This window comes from Vipera ursinii (genome assembly GCF_947247035.1).
Source record: "Vipera ursinii genome assembly, chromosome: 4".
In the NCBI taxonomy this organism is placed as follows: Eukaryota; Metazoa; Chordata; class Lepidosauria; order Squamata; family Viperidae; genus Vipera; species Vipera ursinii.
In genome coordinates, this window is record NC_139514.1 from 98,523,222 (window position 1) to 98,543,640 (window position 20,419).

The following is a 20,419-nucleotide window of genomic DNA, read 5'->3' on the forward strand; positions in this document are numbered from 1 at the left end:
TTTTATCTGCAGAATTTATTCTTTTTTGAGATCTGTATTTGCCGAGTGTCAGAGATGGTGTCCCTGGAGGGGGTGCTGGGGTGATGGACAGTAGTGAAATGGCAGTTTCCCAGAAATAAGGAAGCACATTCCAGAAAGGAGAAGGGGAAAAGTAGCAGCATGGGTGTAGGGGCCATCTCACCACGGCCAACTTACCCTGGGGCAATTCTCTGTGGCCAACTTGCCATGGGACAACTTACCACAGAAAATTCCATGTGGGATAACTCAATGTGATAAATGTTATCTGCTACTGTTTCTTTGACAGTATTTCCATTGTCAAAGGTAGAAATTATGTCACAGAAACAATGGCAGATAACATTTATTGTGTTAATCCGCATTGAATTTTCTGTGGCGAGTTGTCCCAAGGCGAGTTGACTACGGCGAGTTTTCTTGCAGTGAGTTGGCTGCATCAAGATGGCCACATTGAGTTGGGTGTGGTAAGATGACCATAGTGAGATGGCTGCTGTTGTGTAGTGGGTTCTGGAGAGCAGGAAGGATGCCAGGCCGATGAGTACAACATAACAGCTCTTTATTTGGTGGAAGTGACTGTACTAGGGAATAGGGGCTACCTGCACTCCTTATATACCTGGCCAGTACCTGGCCAGGTACGCAGCCAACCAATCAGATTGAACCTCTGTTTCCCGCCGAAACTGCTTCCCGTCAAAACAGTTACAGTTCAACGCCTCCTGGTGGTGACTCTTATACAAGTGCTTTAGGTGTTCCTAAAAAGCCTAATACATAACAGCTGCGGTGAATTGTCCCATTCCAGACAGAGAGTAAGGATAGCCACTCCCTAGTACAAGCAGGGAGTAGTAAGGGTTTAATCTGGCAAAATTCTGTCTGCTATGTGAAAGCAAATCAAGAACTGATCTCTGACTGAATTGTTCTTAGGCTTAGCCTGAAAATGTAAATAAGTCACATAGTCTGAATTGGAATAATTCGGGAGATTGAATACACTCCAAATAATAGCTTTTGTCCTGAAGAGTTTATATAACACTTTAAAATGTTTGAAGTGTTGCACAATACCTTGAGGCATGCAACCATCTTATTAACTCTGGCTAAGTGAAACCCTAAATACTTTCAGACAAGGACAGATCATTCAGATTTTACTTTATTTAGTCATTGCAAATTCAAATAATGGTTGTGTGCCTGAAATTGGGAAGAGGATCCATATGGAACCATAGAACATTATGAAATAACGTACAGTAGTCAACAGTGCAGCTGAGATCTTGTCACTGAAATAGGGAGTTCCCTAGTCCATAGACCCTTAATGAATCATTAGAGAATAGTGGAAGCAGTGACAGGCTGACTATGACAAAGGTCCCCAACCTGTGCATGCATCCTCACTTGTGTAAGCAGTGGGCGACCGTGTGAAAGTGTGCTCCATTTGCATGCAGGCCACTTGTGTAATTAGAGCTGTGTGTGTCCATTCACGCTTGTCGCTTAGGTAAACTATTTTCTCTCCTTCTTTCCTCCCCCCTCTCCCCCCACCCCGGTTAGTCCACAAAGCCGGAAACATTGGGAAACTCTGGAGCATGGGCATTTGATTGGCTTTAATGTGTCTGGGCCCATCAGAAGATCACTCTCTATTCTTCAGATTGCTTCTCCTTTCGTGCGGCAGGAACAATTTCAATGATCAACTTTATTTATTACTATTTATTAAATTTGTAGTCAGGCCAAAACAAAACATGATAAAACTTAAAACAAAACAAACAAACAAAAAGAAATGAGAAACTAACATCAACTTTCTAGGTCCATTACAGGTAACCAAGCACTAATTAATTACAAACCCTATGGGCTGCTCAAATTGCAATTATGAGAGTCTAGACCTAGCTCTTTTTAACAATACTTGCAATTGAGCAGAATTTAGCAACTTCAGTAGAAACTTTGATAAATTGATCTGCATAATCTCCATTTTGGGCCATCATGTGGTAACATAACGGGGGAATATTAATTCAGAGCACCAAATGTGACATAGTACAAGAAACAGCACAGCAAAACATGTAAAAAAAAGACTAATGGCTTTGTCCAATTATGAACAGGGACACCCAGATTAAGGGGGGGGGATCCTTGAATTTTTGTTGGGAAAATGCTAGCCAGGCTGGAAGGTAGGTCCTTGCACCGTCCTAAGCCCGTCCTAAGATCCACAACATCTTACCTGCTTGTTCCCAGAGGAACACAAACATCTGGGGAGATTCTTGTGAGAACTATGAAGTTGTATGCTTTAGCTATTTATGAGTGGTGCTGGTTGTTTGCATCTAGTGAAGGTGAACCTTTTAGAGACCGAGTGCCCAAACTGCAACCCAAAACTCACTTCTGTATCATAGGGTACCGGGTGGGCATGGTCCATTGGGTGGGTGTGCCCAATTGGGTGGATGTGCCCAATTGAGTGGGCGTGGCCCATTGGGTGGGTGTGGATGCGGTGGTAATAGCAGACTGGGTGGGACTAAAAAGTTCAATCAATTCCAACTTTGTGAGATCTTTTTTTCCCCAAGAGAAGTTGAAATTGATTGATGATTGAACGTTTTTTTTTTTGCACACGGCGGTGGAGGCCTAAAGCGAAAAGGTTTTATAAAACCCAGCTGAAAGCCTAGGACGGGGGCGAAGGCGCGCGTGCCCACAGAGGGGGCTGTGTGTGCCACCTGTGGTATGCGTGCCATAGGTTCGCCACCACGGCTTTAGAGGATAGGGACTTAAAACCTTGCTTAACACTCTTATATATGAGGCAAGAAAGCATGTTGGGAAAATGGTTAAATTGTTCAGCTGAAGAATGGATAATCTTCAGAGACATCCAGGCATTAAAGAGGACGTGTTGGGTGCAGCCATTGGCATTTTATACTAATTCCTTTTTATTAACTATTTTCTCTATTTTATCAAGTAATGTATACAGTACCCCAAAGTGATGCGGGGGCAGGTGGAAACAGTATTGTTTATTATCTCCTTTGCTTTTCTACAGGTAGTTCCAATTTTGTCCTCTTGGAGAAAATAAAAAATTCTTCAAGGGGGGGGGAGGCAGAAAATTCTATGTACAGATATTCTCATATCTTACAACTTTAGGATCTTTTTTTTGGGGGGGGGATCTGGGAATGGAAATATTCTATCCTGGGATTGACAGAGTTTGAGCAAACCCCAGGAAAATAGACCATATTCTCTAGACCAGAGGTCCCCAACCTTTTGGGCATCAGGGACCGGTTACATGACAAGAGGTTTTTCTGCTGAGCGGAGTGGGTGTGGTTTTGTGTGCTGCCTGCATCCTGCGGATTGGGCTTTGCTTGTTTGTGCAGCCCGGTTGCTGACATGCCATGGCCCTGTACGGGTCCACGGACTGGGGATTGGGGACTCCTGCTCTATACTGATAAAATTTATGACCCACCAAAATGCAAATTTCTTTCCTACTAGATGCCTGGCATCTATACATTCAGCCCTGCTGTATTTTTATTTCCTTGCAGAAAGAAAATGAGGAATTGGTTGCTTTATATGACTCACAGGCTATAGAGTCATGCAGGCTGAATCTGGAAGTTCATAACTGACTGATCTTAAACTTGCTTTCTTAGAAGCAAAATCTCCTGTGATTTTACTTTTGATATAATTAGTTATATATTGTCCTTAACAAGTTTATGTATTTTATTTTACTACTTTAGGATTTAAGATTTAGGAGTGGAGCTAGGGAAGCTGCTGCTTCTAGAAAATTATCCTGATCCATCTCACTCTGCTTATAATACAATTGCTTTGGATGGCTTCCCAAAATGTAGCTTGGTACAAGGCCAGAGACAGCCTAGTTTCAGTTTGCAGGCAGAGATAAATATTATCTCAATCTTAGCCTAAGGGCATTCTGGTAATGCAGGATAAAATTTACTAGCTGTATTTATGTACTTAACTTTATTGCGCTCATTAACCAGCATGAGAGAATTGGTATTCAAATATCCAAAATATCCAAATCTAAATAGACACTAGGACAGTTAAGAAAAGAATATACAGAGAAAAAAATGGCTGAAAGACAGCATTACATCAAAATATGTTAAAAGGCTTGCTCAGGCTACAGTGCTACACCAATACAACAAGAAGAAATTAAAATAAGCAATCTGGACAATATATACTTTGAATAGCAGTATAAAATAAAAATAATATACAATCACAAACACACACACAGAGGTATACAGTACTTGAAAATAAAACAATGACAAGTTGGCTGTGTTATGTATCCAGTGCAGGCATCTGCATAGCAACAGCCACTAGGGGGTGTTGGCCTGGACGGGTTTGGCGGGAAACCTAGTTTCGGCGGGAAACCTAGGGCCAACCCCATTGGCTGGACGCCTACCTGGCTAGATATTTAAGGAGGCCAGGTAACCCTCGTTCCTCAGCACGTCCCCCACCCAATAAAGAGCTGAACACGTACCCCGGCTGGCGTCTCTTCCTTGCGTCAGACCCACTACATTACAGGCTGTTTTTGAATGACGCAAATAGCCCATTACTTCCTCCCTTTCCCAAAATTTTTCTTCCTCAGGATGGCTGTGGCTGATGAGTTGTGGCTATTTTTATATCTCCAAAAGGAGACTGAAGGCTGCCATTCCTCTCCCTACTTTCTGCCTTTTGTTCTGGTCCTCCCTCACAAGGGGTTACGATCCACAGTGACACAATCAGAGAAGGAATCATTATGGACAGACTCAGCAAAATAAGTTTTTAAACCTGATCTCTTCTTGTCTCTGTTTGACACTCTGCACTTGTGGATCTTTTTTTTTTGGTGAGGCCCCTCTGATATCAGGCTTGAAATTTAAAAGAGTTCATTAACAGCTGTGTAACTTGTTTTCACCACACACAAAGTTATTCAGTTGAACTCAACTCAACTCAGTTCAGTTCAGTTCAATTCGTACAGCTGCCCATTTAGCAGGAAACTGTCCAGTGAGTGAAATAAAAGCACAATACTATCAAAACAAACAATCAAAAAACCCCAAATCAAGAGTCCAATGAAATCTTAATTCCCACTTAATCACATTCTGGAGTGCCAGTGATTAATATCCTTTGACTGGAAGTAGCAACGAACAAGTCTCTTTCCTATGATCTAGTTACCATAAGTGAGTTGCTCAGAGAGGATCCAAGTTTCTTTCTCATGTTTCTCTATAAATAATGTTCAGCACTATAAGCAATTTATTCTGGAGGCAGAGGAGCTTGAAGTTAGCTCTTTGAATTATCCAGGTTTTCAGCATCTAAAATCTCTTCCATCTTTTGCTTGCATCTGACCTGTTCTTTGAACAAATTTTGATCTGTGAATGATCTGTTGCTAAAAAACAAGTTATGTTTGATAACCCAGTTGGAATGGATAACTCCAGTGCACTGTACAGAAAACACAAAGACTTTTATTATTTTTTTTACACACTGCATTCCAAAGCATACTTTTTATTATAGAAAATATACAGAAGGATGAAAGTGCTGGTATAGAAAAAAACATGCAGGATCACCTTTTTCCTGACTTAGACAGTCAGCTACATACCCATCTTGCTAAGGGAGTACTTTCAGCATCTAATTCTCCGACTTCTTTGGGTCTGTGGGATTCCTATTCTTTTTTGTAATTATTGTATTCAGCCATATACAAAGATACATGAATGCTTGGTGTAGGCAGTGCTTTTTTTTGTAAAAAAAAAAAAGGTGCCGGAACTCACACATGTCATACAACCCGCCTTGCCTACCCTACAAGGTTCCATCCAAAAAAGGTGCCGGAACTCCGTTCTGAGCGTTCTATGAGAAAAAAAGCCCTGGGTGTAGGGCTGAAGGGGGACAGAAAACTTGTGGCCATGTACATGTGGTGACCCTTTTCTTGGAAGAAGCAAAAGAATTAGACTCAAAGGTGTTTTGTGTGTTGTTATTTTTCCTCTACTCCTATTTCTTGGAAATAAGAAAAAGCACCAGCCAGGTTAGGGAAGCATAGCCCAAGGCAATGGCCTAGTACAGGGGTCTCCAACCTTGGCAACTTTAAGACTTGTGGACTTCAACTCCCAAAATTCCTCAGCCAGCTTTGCTGGCTGAGGAATTCTGGGAGTTGAAGTCCACAAGTCTTAAAGTTGCCAAGGTTGAGGACCCCTGACCTAGTAGAAGGGGAGGAAGGGGGTGGTAAATGCTTAAAATGTCATTCTTTTCAGGGTTGCTCAGGAGAAGGCACTAAAACATTGCTAACTAATGAGCTAACAAACATAGTTCATTGCCTGTAATATTTGAAGGAGCGATTGAAAGTCTAAAGGGCATGCCCTCAGAAAGGGTTTTGAATTCAGGAAGAGAACTGAAAAACTATGCAGTTTGAGTAATGATTGTCCATTCTTCTTGCCCTTGGGTCAGCAAAGATTGGTTCAGCAAACAGAACAAATATAAGACTAGAGAGAAGAAATGTCAGGTTAAAGCAATGTGTACTTATCAGGACACTAAAGTTCATTTAGGTCTGCATACTCTTTTTTTTTAAAAAAAAATGATTTCCGGGTTGTTGAGAGATGCTAGATGAAAATGCGATAGAAAATTGAAAAATGTCTTAGTTTGGGTATGAGCAGTTCAGGTACAGGATTGAATGCCTAATGCTGTTTACCAGTCTGTGCATTGAATCTGATGATAATTCCGTGTTTCCCCGAAAATAAGCCCCTGCCCTAAACTAAGACCTACCCTGATTTTTTGGGGGGAGGGGCTAAAATCCCTACCCAAACATGAGCCCTAGTTAGGACCCTGCCCACTCCGTCCCACCTTTCTGCTACAATGGGGCAGGAGGCTGTGTGGCACATCGCGCCGCTGCCGCCACAACGAGGCGAGGCAGGTGAGGGAGTGGATGGAGCTACCCCACGCACCCCACACCCGCTTACCGGTACTTCAGGGCCCCCCACCAGCCCATTCCTTGATCAGTGACCTTTCACTCCCCTCCCAAGCCGGACTGCCATGCTACAGTAGATGGGATGGGTGGGGCAGGCCTGGTCCCTCTCCGTCGTTTCAGAGCCAGGGGGGAGTGATGGCGAACGGCTCTGCTGCCTCTATGCATCACTGGAGAGGCTTTCTTTAAGCTTCGCCCATAGATCAGCCGCCTCCTCCTTGTCCTCTGCCAACTCCTCCCGGTGCAGCTCCTCCCTCATCTTGAAAGCATTTCTTTGCTAACCTGCTTTCCAGCTCTGGCGTGTATGTCTTCTTCTGCAGGGAAATGGAGTTTTTGGAACTAACAAAAGTTCAGTCAGATCTTTCAACTTCTCACAAAATGTTTTTTTTTCCCTGTGAGAAGTTGGAAGGCCTGACTAAACTACCGGTAAGTACCAGTAAGCGGGTGCAGGGCGTGTGGGGCAGCTCTACCCCCTCCCCCACCTGCCTTGCCTCGTTGTGGCGGCAGCAGCATGATGTGCTGTGCGGCCTCCTGCCGTGAGCGGCCGCAGCAGAAGTGGGCTGGCAGCCACGCGGGCTGCTGGACGGGACTGTTGATGCCACCACCGTGAGGCGAGGCAGGTGGCACGAAAAATATAAGGCACCTCCAAAATTAAGACCTAATGCCTCTTTTGGAGGCAAAAATAATATAAGACAGTGTCTTACTTTCGGGGAAACACAGTAGTTCATATCATCCAATTTATGATTATACTTTTATTATAATGGAAGCAGGTACACAATACAGGTGGTCCTCGACTTACAATAGTTCATTTAGTGAACATTCGAAGTTACAGTGACACTGGAAAAAGTGACTTCTGACTATTTTTCACACTTAGGACTGCTCCAGCAGCCCCTTGGTCACGGGATCAGAATTCAGATGCTTGGTAACTGACTCATATTTATGACGGTTGCCATATCCCTGGGCCATGGGATCACCTTTTGCAACCTGCTGACAAGCATAGTCAATGGGGTAGCCAGATTCACTTAACAACCATTTTTACTAACTTAACAACTGCAGTGATTCACTTAACAACCCTGGCAAGTCGTAGAATGAGGCAAAATTCACTTACTGTAAATGTCTCAGTTAGCAATGGAAATTTCGGGCCCAATTAAAGTCGCAATTTGAGGAGCTGATTGTAAGTTGATCAGCAGAGACCACAAAGGCAAACTAGGAACACAAGTGTACAGAAAAAACTATCCATACCAAGCAGGTGCTCCACTACCAAAACAACAACATAACCTTCCACAAGAGAAGCTGCATAAGGACTGCCTTCAGACAAGCCCAAACACACTGCAGCAACCCGGAAAAGCAGAAAAAGGAAATGGAGCATCTATACAACATATTCCGACAAAGCGGATATCCATGCAACTTTATCAAAAAGTCCCTGACCACACAACCTAATATAGCAGGCTTCCCCAACCCCTGGTTCCTGTTTGGAACCAGGCTGTGTGAGCAATGGGCTGGTGGGACAGTGGGTGACTTATACTTTCAGACTTGCAAGACTCCAATAATGTGGCTTTACAATAAAGTAGAATTACTGTAGCTGGTTGTGTTTCCTGACTGGTCTGTTTGGGAGGCTGAAAATCATGTGGAACACCTTCATTAAGCTGTTTTTGCAACAAGCAAACCCGTCACGGATGCAGCCATTTTCATTACATACTCTCAAAGTTTTGCACAAACATAACAGAACAAAAAGAGCAAGCAGGTCCCAGACACTCTTAATTTGTTGTAACTATATATAGCTAGAAGTTCCTGGCAGATATTTAAAAAAACGTTTACAAAACAACTAGCATTATTAATGATCTGTGGCTAATCTAAAAATACTAGCTCTCCTAAGGTTACAGTATTAGGAATCATGGCAGTAAAATCCAACATATTATGTTTGTCATCCACTGTTATTAATGTATTCTTAACGATTCATGTTTTGATGAACATTTCTGATATTTGTAGAGTAGCTTCCCAAAAAACTTTCTCCTCCCAATTTGTTTGTAACTTCTAAAATCCCCCCTCTCCAAGCATTTGATTGTAGCTTTATTGTGGGCATCCTCTCTAAAAGGGTTTTTTTTTATTTTTCTGACTGGGTGAATTAACCTTAAATCTTTTTAAAGAGATGTAGGTGTGGGTTATGAGAAGGAAAGGGAGAGAGGGAGAGAGGGAGAGGGAGAGGAAAAGAAAGAAAGAAAAAGAAAGAGAAAGAAAGAGAAAGAAAGAAAGAAAAAGAAAGAGAAAGAAAAAGAAAAGAAAGTGCATCGCTGTTTTGTACAATAATTACATGGAGAGTGATGTTTCTTTTGACAGCTGGCTAAACCCTTTATTTGTGATTGGTCATAAACGGAAACTAGAAGAAGATGATATGTACAAAGTACTCACTGAAGATTCTTCTAAGGTGCTCGGGGAAAGGCTGCAATGGTATGTAAACCCCAGTGTCTCAGTACAGATAATTCAGTCTTTTTTTTCCTTATACTCTAATGTCAATAAAGGTAATCAGAACCAAATTCCATGTGAAGGCAGAAGCAGGCAGACTCAGACTGGTTACCCTCGACTTCCTGGTGTATAAGAGAGACAGAAGGGAAAACAAAGACTTGTGCATTTCTGTTACTCTAGCCTTTCTCAATAAAGTAAAGTTTTAAGTCGTCTTGTGGAATCTGCTGTCTGATCTGGACAACCTTGAAGGGCTGATATCAATGCACTCCTAACCCTGCAAGTCTGTTAGGTGACCGCATGGACTGTTATTGACTTTGTGATCACATGACCCATCATGGTGCCCTTAACGCTGTATCCCTCTTTTTTTCCCTTAAGTTATTATCATTTTACAACTTGAATTTTGTGCCTTTGCAGGGGTTGCCCTTTCTAGATCCAAACATGATGCCAGGAAAAATATTGAGGTGCAAATACTTTGCCTTATCTATTTCTGGGTAAAGTAGAATCTTCTTGAGTTGAACTTGGCTCATGGTGACTTCTGTTGGGCTGGAAAGTATAACAAGGAAAGCCTGCAAAGTGTGGTTTCTGGATTCTTTCCAGTGGCAACAGTAGAGAGCCACCACCTGTTTATTGATTTTTCCCCCCTCAGATTTTCCAGTATAATCTACAGCCCTTGGCCACCCTTCCAAATATTAAGCAAATATGAGTCTATTTCAGCTCTTCAGGTAGGCAAAGTCAAGAAATGACCATGACAGGGATTCCAGGAGTGCTGGAAGCCTGTCCAGATTTCTTTTTGTCCTGTTTTATAGTGACAAAACCAAGGCAGGGTTACTTTGAACTTTTTACCTCATACTCTCCTATAATTTTCTCACAAAGTCCTCCCTTAACAGTTTGTTCATTGCTTCCATATCCCAAAGTGAGCTCTATAATCTTTTGCAATCTGTTAAATTTTATCAAGGTCAGTCAAGTTTAGTTAGGAGCTATCACTTCCTATGACTACTATCAGTATGAATAAGCACCATGGACTTGCCTTGAAATCTTTGTACAAACTTTGTACACGCTATACTTCTTTACCTTCACATGCTTCAGATAGGGCGTTTTTTGGGAATTATGGGACACGTAGCCAACATATCTAAGAATACAAAGTTGGAAAGAGGTTTTTAGGGAGATTGACGTTGGGCGGTATCTCACTGTAAAGTTACTATTTTATGACCTGGCTTAGCTATAAAAAATGCCTGCAGCTAAGATATATTGAATTCTTTCTGACTTCTCTCATCTAATTTTAATTCTTGTATCTATAGGTACTGGGATAAAGAAGTGCAAAAGGCTGAAAAAGAAGCAAGAACTCCACATTTAACAAAAGCAATTATACTTTGTTATTGGAAATCTTATTTAGTGCTGGGTTGTTTTACATTGGTTGAGGTAACATATTCTGAGATGTACTATTAAAAAACAAATCTGCAAGCAAAAATTGTGAGGTGGTTACATTAATATGCCTACTCCCTGCCTAATGTTATAACTCTTCTAGAAAATTTTAAGCAACAGGAAAAAAAATGAAAAAAAATGGAGAAAATGAAAATGTATTCAATATTTCCTTTTAGCACCCTTTACAGATATAAAATGATGCATAACACATTTATATCTACATTAAATTGGTTTCCTCATAGAAATATGATTGGTGTGTTCAGTGGAAAAATACAATTTTGCAGACAATATTTATAAATTTATTGATTACTTTTTATTTTTTTGTTACAAACGGACTTATAAACCATTTTAATAGTAAGGATTGTAAAATCTCTCATTTCTCAGATTGAAGAAACAAACAAGCAAAAAAATTGATTCTATAATCAAACCCAATAACAAGTCATTGATACTGGTTCTTATATTTCATTTTATCACAGTGCTAGTTTTAAACAAAATAATAAAGGGAAGGACCATGGTCTATGAAAGATTGTCTGAATATAGATGTTCTTATCATCTAAACCAGGGATGTCCAACTTCAAAGGGCCCAGGGCACAATTGTATCCACAAATCATTGGGGCCAATCTAAACCTACCAGTTTTTGCCAAATTACATAAAAATGAAAAAGGTCACAATTATGAGGTAAAGGGGAATTAATAGTTCAGGGAATGATTTCTTTTGCACATAAAACTAAAACTCATAATTTCTTGACTAAGTATTAATTTTAATAAAATTAATTATATTTTTGTAATAGCCTCATAGGCTGCAAAGGAAGACCCCAGAAGCCACACATAGCTGATGGGCTGCTGGCTGCATACCCCTGGTCTAAACCATTATATTTATCATTAAAAGAGAAAATATTAAGAAATAAAATAAATGCCTGTCTGCTGTGTCTACCCACCCATCCGTTTATCTACCTGTCTATCCGTCTATCCATCCATCCTGAAATGTTCTGGGTTTTTTTTTCCTCCTGGTTGATACAGTCTGACATATGTAGAAGGCATAACGTTTTTAGGAACCAAGTTAATTTAGCAGTGAGAAAGAGTCATCAATAACACTAACAATGAGAAAAGCAAACTGCAAATGAACAATGCCAGGTTCAGATTTTACTTTCCTTGTGTTATTCCAGTACAAACCAGATTCTTACTTTAACTCCAGATCTGCAATAGAATCATCAGTACCAATCCAGCTTAAAAACTTTTGTAAGAAGAACCACCACTGTGCTGTGAAATCCTGGCTTTTAATAGATTTGATCAAGGTGCTTCTCTGATTTTATTCTTGTCTATATCACTATTCTCTGCTCTAAGACGTAGAGTACTTTTCTGCTCTTACTCTACTTTAGACTCAAAGACATGTACATAATTGGTAGATGAAGAAACTGAAGATGTCCATCAGAAGCCCCAATGATATTACGGGGACATGACATCATTTTGCAGAATGATGAATTACATTACTTTTTGCTTTTGAGTTAAGATAGGCCGGAGTGTATTGGTGTGCCCAGTGTTTCAACTTCAAAAGTGCTCTTTACCTCTCTCTAATACTCTGTTCTGTTCCAGCCTACGACCGGCCCTGTTTGTGTGACAGGGACAACCCCTTTTTCCTTTTGACAAATTAATAGGCTGGAAAAAACCCAACCCAAATTTATTTACAGTTCCAAAATGATAGAGTCTTTTAAACAAAAAAGCAGCAGAATATTTTCTTCAATAAATGATTCAAAACATCAAACTAGAGTCAACAAACAAGAGTCAAACAGATTAGCAAGAACAGACCAGGATTCTCTTTGAATGTCTACGAACGGTTGCCTTCAGCAACCAGCACTGCCCACACCTTCCCCTTTTATTATCTGTCCCAAGACGTGGCTTCTCAGTGCCTTCTCCTCCTTTCACTGAGTTGCCTCATTGATTTTCTCTGTTCTGCTCTGCTGGATTGCCTTCTGCTTCTAGCATCTCTGAACAGATTCAGCTGTGATTTCTCTGAGTCCGACACCTCCTCCTCACACAGCTGAGCCTCATGAGGAACACGACTGGAGGGGCCAGGCTGAGTGTCCTGCAGTGCATCAGAGCCTCCCTCCAACACCGAAGGCTCTCCACACACCCCCTCAGATTCCTCAGACTCAGCTGCTGGGAGCTCAGGCTGACACTGAATCACAACATACTCTTCCCACTGTACCAATTTTATACAGGCTATTATAGAAATGTAATAAGTGAATACATACCAGAAGAGTTCCAAGCTCAAAATATTTTGAGTTCAGGATAATTTTGTTGTGGCTGCAGCTTTGGAATCCTTCCTGTAATGTGTTTTGTATTTGTAACACTTTGCACAGCCTTGCTTTAGTACCATACACAGGATAATTAAAAATAAGAAGAGGAACATTTTGTTTCAATTGTTCCACTTTAATTGAAATTTTCTTTTCTTTTCTTTTCTTAAGGAAACTCTGATAATAATTCAGCCAATATTTCTGGGCATGATTATTGGGTATTTTGAAAAGATTGGTTCTTCACATGTTGACGAAAATGCTTTGGCCTACGTCTATGGCTCTGCTGCAGCCTTATCTGTGTGCACTTTGATTCTGGCCATCACTCATCATCTGTATTTTTATCATGTACAACGTGCTGGCATGAAGCTGAGGGTAGCCATGTGCCATATGATTTATCACAAGGTAAGTAATAGATTTTCTTTATCTCAATAAACAGGACCCTTAACATAGGTGAGTGCTTGTCCTGCATTGTGAGGGAAGCAAACAAGTGTTGCTGGAATCATTAGCTTAGCAAGGTGATGAAATACGTGGTTCTTCATGAAAAGAATGTTAAGATTACATCAATGTGTCATATGTAAATTCCGTTCTAAGTGGACAGGCCATGGGCTGAAATCTCCAGAAAAAGCAGCAGGCTAGAAAAAGTTGGCTGCCGTTATGAACTGCTAGCTCTTCCTATGACTTTTAATGCGAAAATTTATCATACTGGTGAAAAATTAGGAGAAATGAAGGGGGCTAGGTAGATTTCTTTCTAACAGTGTTGTCCAGTTTTAGGCTTCCTCCTACATTCATTTTTGTTGTAGTCAAGAATTATCTCAAAATGTTTCAAGGTATGCTACATTTATAGTAAGGAAGGGTGTGATTTAATTCAGCCATCATGCAACTAAGCTTTCTGTCTTATGTGTTCTGTCTAGTATGTCTTTCTAGGTTAATAATACTGGGGTACTTTTAAAGATTGCAGTATTTTTACACTGAGGGCCCTTTCCTGTAGATTTTTCTTCCATGGGAAATTGGCCCATCAGTTTTACTTTAAAAAGCATCAGTACTGTATGCATCTAGAAGGGAGTACTTTATCTAAATCTATTTTTATTTACTTATGCATTTTAGAAGTACCTCATACTCTATTTTAAAGTAGCTGTTCTGTTTGTAATGGAACTGTTGCATTTTGTGGTAACTTATATGAGCTGCTTTGTAGCTTACAGCTTGGATATATATTTACCTAGTGCAGGAGGACTTGCTTACAGTACCTCACACCTTCATTACCACTCAGTTAGACTACTGCACTGCATGCTAAGTGAGCAACCTTTGAAGACTACATGGAAAATGCAATGGGCCGAGAACAGAGTTGCCAGTGTGCTCATTGGTATATGTTACTTGGATCAAGCCAACTCCATCCTTCTTGGCTTTCTGGAAGATATTAATAATGGAATGACAGTATTTACTATTTACTTTTAACCTATCTCAGACATTTCTTCATCTGTTACTCTTTTTAATTATGTTTTATTTTAGAGTATTTAACTACACTTTTATCTTCTGGCTTGAGCTTTTATGATTGTTGTTTTAGTAGTATTTTTAATTACATTGAAAATTTTAATATTTTTCTATATTATACATCATGTAGGCCAGGGGTCCTCAACCCCTGGTCCGTGTCACCCCCCAGCCTACGTTTTGCCGGCAGAGTTATGTGTCAGCCCAGGGCTCTGTTCTCGATGAAACAGAAGCTAGGGGGGTGATGTGCACGAGCGGTGGTGAGCGGCCGCAGAAGAAGTGGGCCAGCTGCGGGCATGCAGGCTCCTGCTGTATAGGGCTGTTGGTGCCGCTGCGGTGAGGCGAGACAGTAGAAAAAAGAAAACGTCCCCCTAAAAATAAGACTTAATGCTCTTTTGGAGGCAAAAAATTTTATAAGACTGAGTTTAATTTTCAGGGAAACACGAGTACTTTTGTATCAGCAAGGTCAAACAAAAATGGATATTCAAGATGTTGTATTCAAGACTGAAAAATAACAATGGACTGTCATTAAAAGTTTGCTAAAACAAAAAAGCGGGTGGCAGCCTAAGACTTTTGCACAGCACTGTAGTTGTTATGATGCACTTGTAGAAAAGCTAAGTTTGCATTTCAGCCTGCACTCTTCCACCTGATACTTCTTAGGAACTCTGCTGTCATTAGGTATGATGCTTTCTTGTGCATAAACTACCGTAATCTCTGAGGAACTAATTTGCTGTTCTGAATAATATACTGTGGTGTGTTTTGGGAATCATGAAAAAAGCCTTTCAACCAATACTGCATCTAAAAACAAGGAATGGAAAAAAGCTTATTGGTTCACGTTGGGTTCCTGTCTCCTTATTTTAGGGTTCTAACTACTTTTCCATTTAACCTCTTAATATTCCAGAACTCATTGAAATCACTAACTTTTTTTTCCAGTTTTTAAAAATTATATTGGACCCACAATTTAGTGAATCCTAGTGCAATTAATTTTGCATGAAATAGATGGTGTTCTCATTCTCTTTATGTTACCATGATGTAGATTCTGTAATTTGCATTTGCATAATGTTGCTTGCAGAGGATATAATTACCGTATATACTTGAGTATAAGCCGACTCGAGTATAAGCCGAGACCCCTAATTTTACCCCAAAAAACTGGAAAAAGTTATTGACTCGAGTATAAGCCGAGTATAAGTATAAGCTTGGCCCCTTCTTAGCAACATATCTATATTCTGTGCCGCGACGAGCTGCTCGTTGACTCCGCCGGCGGCTGTTTCTTGCCGCCTCTCAGCTGATGGAGCTGCGCGACCACCGGCAGCCGTCTCCAGCCTTCTCCCAGCCATCCCTGCCGGCACGTGTGCTCTGTGGCCGTTCATGGCCGCCCTCGTTCGCCCCCCCGACAGTGGGTGCGGCCGCGGGTCCGGCGTTCGCCCGCCGACCAGCTGATGGGCGCAGGCGTGGCCGGGCTGTCTCCGGAGCCGGGCGGGTTCCACCGGCTGGGCTTCCCACGGCTGCCTCAGCAGTTGGCGCGGCCGCGGGTCCGGCGTTCGCCCGCCGAACAGCTGATGGGCGCGGGCGTGGCCGGGCTGTCTCTGGAGCCGGGCGGGTTCCACCGGCGTTCCGCGTTCACCCGCCGAACAGCTGATGGGCGCGGGCGTGGCCGGGCTGTCCCCAGAGCTGGGCGGGTTCCACCGGCGTTCCGCGTTCGCCCGCCGAACAGCTGATGGGCGCGGGCATGACCGGGCTGTCCCCAGAGCCGGGCGGGTTCCACTGGCGTTCGGCGTTCGCCCGCCGAACAGCTGATGGGCGTGGGCGTGGCCGGGCTGTCTCTGGAGCCGGGCGGGTTCCACTGGCGTTCCGCGTTCACCCGCCGAACAGCTGATGGGCGCAGGCGTGGCCGGGCTGTCTCCGGAGCCGGGCGGGTTCCACCGGCTGGGCTTCCCACGGCTGCCTCAGCAGTTGGCGCGGCCGCGGGTCCAGCGTTCGCCCGCCGAACAGCTGATGGGCGCGGGCGTGGCCGGGCTGTCCCCAGAGCTGGGCGGGTTCCACCGGCGTTCCGCGTTCGCCCGCCGAACAGCTGATGGGCGCGGGCATGACCGGGCTGTCCCCAGAGCCGGGCGGGTTCCACTGGCGTTCGGCGTTCGCCCGCCGAACAGCTGATGGGCGTGGGCGTGGCCGGGCTGTCTCTGGAGCCGGGCGGGTTCCACTGGCGTTCCGCGTTCACCCGCCGAACAGCTGATGGGCGCAGGCGTGGCCGGGCTGTCTCCGGAGCCGGGCGGGTTCCACCGGCTGGGCTTCCCACGGCTGCCTCAGCAGTTGGCGCGGCCGCGGGTCCAGCGTTCGCCCGCCGAACAGCTGATGGGCGCGGGCGTGGCCGGGCTGTCCCCAGAGCCGGGCGGGTTCCACCGGTGTTCCGCGTTCGCCCGCCGAACAGCTGATGGGCGCGGGCGTGACCGGGCTGTCCCCAGAGCCGGGCGGGTTCCACTGGCGTTCGGCGTTTGCCCGCCGAACAGCTGATGGGCGCGGGCGTGACCGGGCTGTCCCCAGAGCCGGGCGGGTTCCACTGGCGTTTGGCGTTCGTCCGCCGAACAGCTGATGGGCGCGGGCGCGGGCGTGGCCGGGCTGTCCCCAGAGCCGGGCGGGTTCCACCGGCTGGGCTCCCCACGGCTGCCTCAGCAGTTGGCGCGGCTGCGGGTCCGGCGTTCGCCCGCCGAACAGCTGATGGGCGCGGGCGTGGCCGGGCTGTCCCCAGAGCCGGGCGGATTCCACCAGTGTTCGGCGTTCGCCCGCCGAACAGCTGATGGGCGTGGGCGTGACCGGGCTGTCCCCAGAGCCGGGCGGGTTCCACCGGCTGGGCTCCCCACGGCTGCCTCAGCAGTTGGCGCAGCCGCGGGTCCGGCGTTCGCCCGCCGAACAGCTGATGGGCGCGGGCGCAGCTGGGCCTTCTCTGATGCTGGGTAGTTGCCACCGGTCGTGCTCCCCCGTAGGGCTTGACACCTGGCAGCACATCCCGCAGGGAAGGTCTGCTAGGGAGGCGGCAGTCAAGCGTTTCCCTCCTCGTGCGCGCGCGGGTGTGTGTGTGTCAGACCCGCGGGAATGGCTGGCAAGGAAGCAGCGTTCCCCCCCCCTCCTGTGTGTCGGGCGCACGGGGCTTGACACACAGAGAAACGCAAATGCCGTACTGCCGCCACCTTTACTAGCCATTCCTGCGGCTCTGGGGACAGCCCGGCCATGCTCACGCCCATCAGCTGTTTGGTGGGCGAACGCCGATAGAACCCGCCCGGCTCTGGGGACAGCCCGGCCACGCCCGCGCCCATCAGCTGTTCGGCGGGCGAACGCGGAACGCCAGTGGAACCCGCCCGGCTCTGGGGACAGCCCGGTCACGCCCGCGCCCATCAGCTGTTCGGCGGGCGAACGCCGAACACCGGTGGAATCCGCCCGGCTCTGGGGACAGCCCGGCCACGCCCGCGCCCGCACCCATCAGCTGTTTGGCGGGCGAACGCCGAACCCGCCCGGCTCTGGGGACAGCCCGGCCACGCCCGCGCCCATCAGCTGTTTGGCGGGCGAACGCCGAATGCCGGTGGAACCCGCCCGGCTCTGGGGACAGCCCGGCCACGCCCACGCCCATCAGCTGTTCGGCGGGCGAACGCCTGACCCTCGGCCGCGCCAACTGCTGAGGCAGCCGTGCGGAGCCCAGCCCTCCCTTCTCTCAGCAGCCTGTTCCGAACGAAGGGACAGTTCTTTTTTTTTGTTGACTGGAGTATAAGCCGAAGTGGATTTTTTCAGCCCAAAAAGTGGGCTGAAAAATTCGGCTTATACTCAAGTATATACGGTAAATAGTAGTCAAGAACAATCCTCCAACCCTATTTGTCTAGTTTAAGTCTTTCTTTCAATTGTAAACCAATCGAAAACACATCCTTCTGTTTCTAACTCCTCTTTAGATTTGAGGATAGGGTCACCATAATTAAAATATGCCGGCCACATGACCACGGAGACGTCCTCGGACAAGTGCTGGCTCTTCGGCTTTGAAACGGAGATGAGCACCGGCCCCTAGAGTCGGAAATGACTAGCACGCATGTGCGGGGGAACCTTTACCTTTACCTTTACCTACCTCTCTGGCCTCACCAGCATTTCTTCACTAAAAAAAAGCTTTCTGGAGAGACAGCCAAATTTTATATTACTTTATATTTATTCCAAACTCTTAGGATGGCACATCTAACAAAGTGATTACTAAAATCAACATTTACTTTAACCTTATCATACCATAAATAGCCATGTCATCCAAATCTTAACTCTGACCCGTTAACTCGAATTACTTCTTATTTTGGAAAGTCACCCACTCTTTTAGCCATACAGAACAATAAGCATCAGGATATATGGATTTCTTAGCAGTAACTAGTTACCAACAACATGATCTATCAAAATAATGTGTTAGCCTTAAAGTTTTAATTCAAAAATAAGTAGGCTGCTCCTGAATTGTTTTTTCTGATAGTAGACAAATGCAAGGAGAATAGGATTTCCAGAGTTTTTTCAACCCATAGGAAGAATCTGAGAGGCATTTCTCTGTATGTATTATCCTGCATTAGAAATTTTAGAGGACATTGAGATAGCTCACCTTTAGGTTTAAGGTTTTTCTTCTTTGCTTAAGCAAAAGATTTGTATATTATTGATAAAATGATGCAATGTTTATCTGTTCACCGTTAAATCCACAGGATAGTCTTACTGCTAAATTTTGTATGCAATAATATTTCTGTGAAACAATGACCAAGTATTATGCTTCTCTTTATGTTAAGTTTAATTTTTGGTTTAAAGAAAATTAATTTACTGTGTAGCTTTATCCTTAAGGACTCACCATTCAGTGTGTTGAAAATGAAGCACTTGTTACTTTGACGTCTTATTCTGATTACAATAGATGTTGGTGTTCCAGTATTTTATGTCCTGTCTGTAGTGCCATGGAAATCACACTGTGGGAAACAGAAGGGAGTTCATCATTTTCTACACATTTATTATACTGTGATTAGCCTCCACATGTTTGTTCACATTATTCACAAGCGTGTGGGAGTGCACTATAGGAAAACTTCTTTAGAATCATCGAATCATAGGGCTGGAAGGGACCTTGGACGTCTTCTAGTCCAACTCTCTGCTCAGACCAGGAGATCTTATATCATCCTAGTCAAATGGTTGTCCAGTTCAGTTTTGAAAACCTCCTGTGATGGAGTCTCCACATCCCTAGGAGGGAAGCTATTCTATTGATTAATTGTTCTTACTGTCAGAAAATTTCTCCTTACTTCTTGGTTGGATCTCTCTTTAATAAGCTTCCACCCATTACTTCTTGTCCTGCCTAAGATTACATCCAGCTGGTTCCGAAATTACATCTGCCAGCTCCTTCAAAACAGTGATGCATAAACCATCTGGCCTAGCTGATTTGTACTCATCCAAGGTGGATAGGCATTCCCTTACTAATTCGTTGCCTATTTTGACTTGTATACCTGTTCTGTCTCCCTTGTTTCTGCTTTAGATAGGTTGGGCTGCTTCTTCCTTTTGCTTCAAAACAGATGCAAAGATGGAATTAAGCAGTTCTACTTTCTCCCTGCTGCCCGTCGCCTTCTTGCCATTTAGTTGATGAGAAACTTAATTCTTTCAAATACTTAAATGCTTTGTACGTTTTAAAACAAGATAAGTCTTCTTATATCAGGTCTAATGCATCTGATCTTGGTGGGTATTTATCATACTTCTGGGTTAAAGTTCTATCAAGACAAGAAAAACTGGTTTCCTACAGAATATCACTAATTGGGTGACACTTTTGTTAAATCTTTAAGAAAAGCAAGATCCTGGAGAGCGATTTGACTCCGTGAATTGGTTCTCATGGTTAGCATGAAGAA

The 20,419-nt window shown here is 44.2% G+C and overlaps 1 protein-coding gene across 1 annotated transcript in view; it reads left to right on the top strand.

The window, feature by feature from the left end:
- Nucleotides 1-20,419, top strand: part of ABCC4 (ATP binding cassette subfamily C member 4 (PEL blood group)) — a 212,120-nt gene that overhangs the window by 15,194 nt on the left and 176,507 nt on the right. The window contains exons 2-4 of the mRNA XM_083361690.1: nucleotides 9,218-9,328; nucleotides 10,642-10,762; nucleotides 13,230-13,460. Coding sequence (XP_083217816.1) covers nucleotides 9,218-9,328; nucleotides 10,642-10,762; nucleotides 13,230-13,460 — 463 coding nt within the window. The remainder of the gene's footprint in view (nucleotides 1-9,217; nucleotides 9,329-10,641; nucleotides 10,763-13,229; nucleotides 13,461-20,419) is intronic.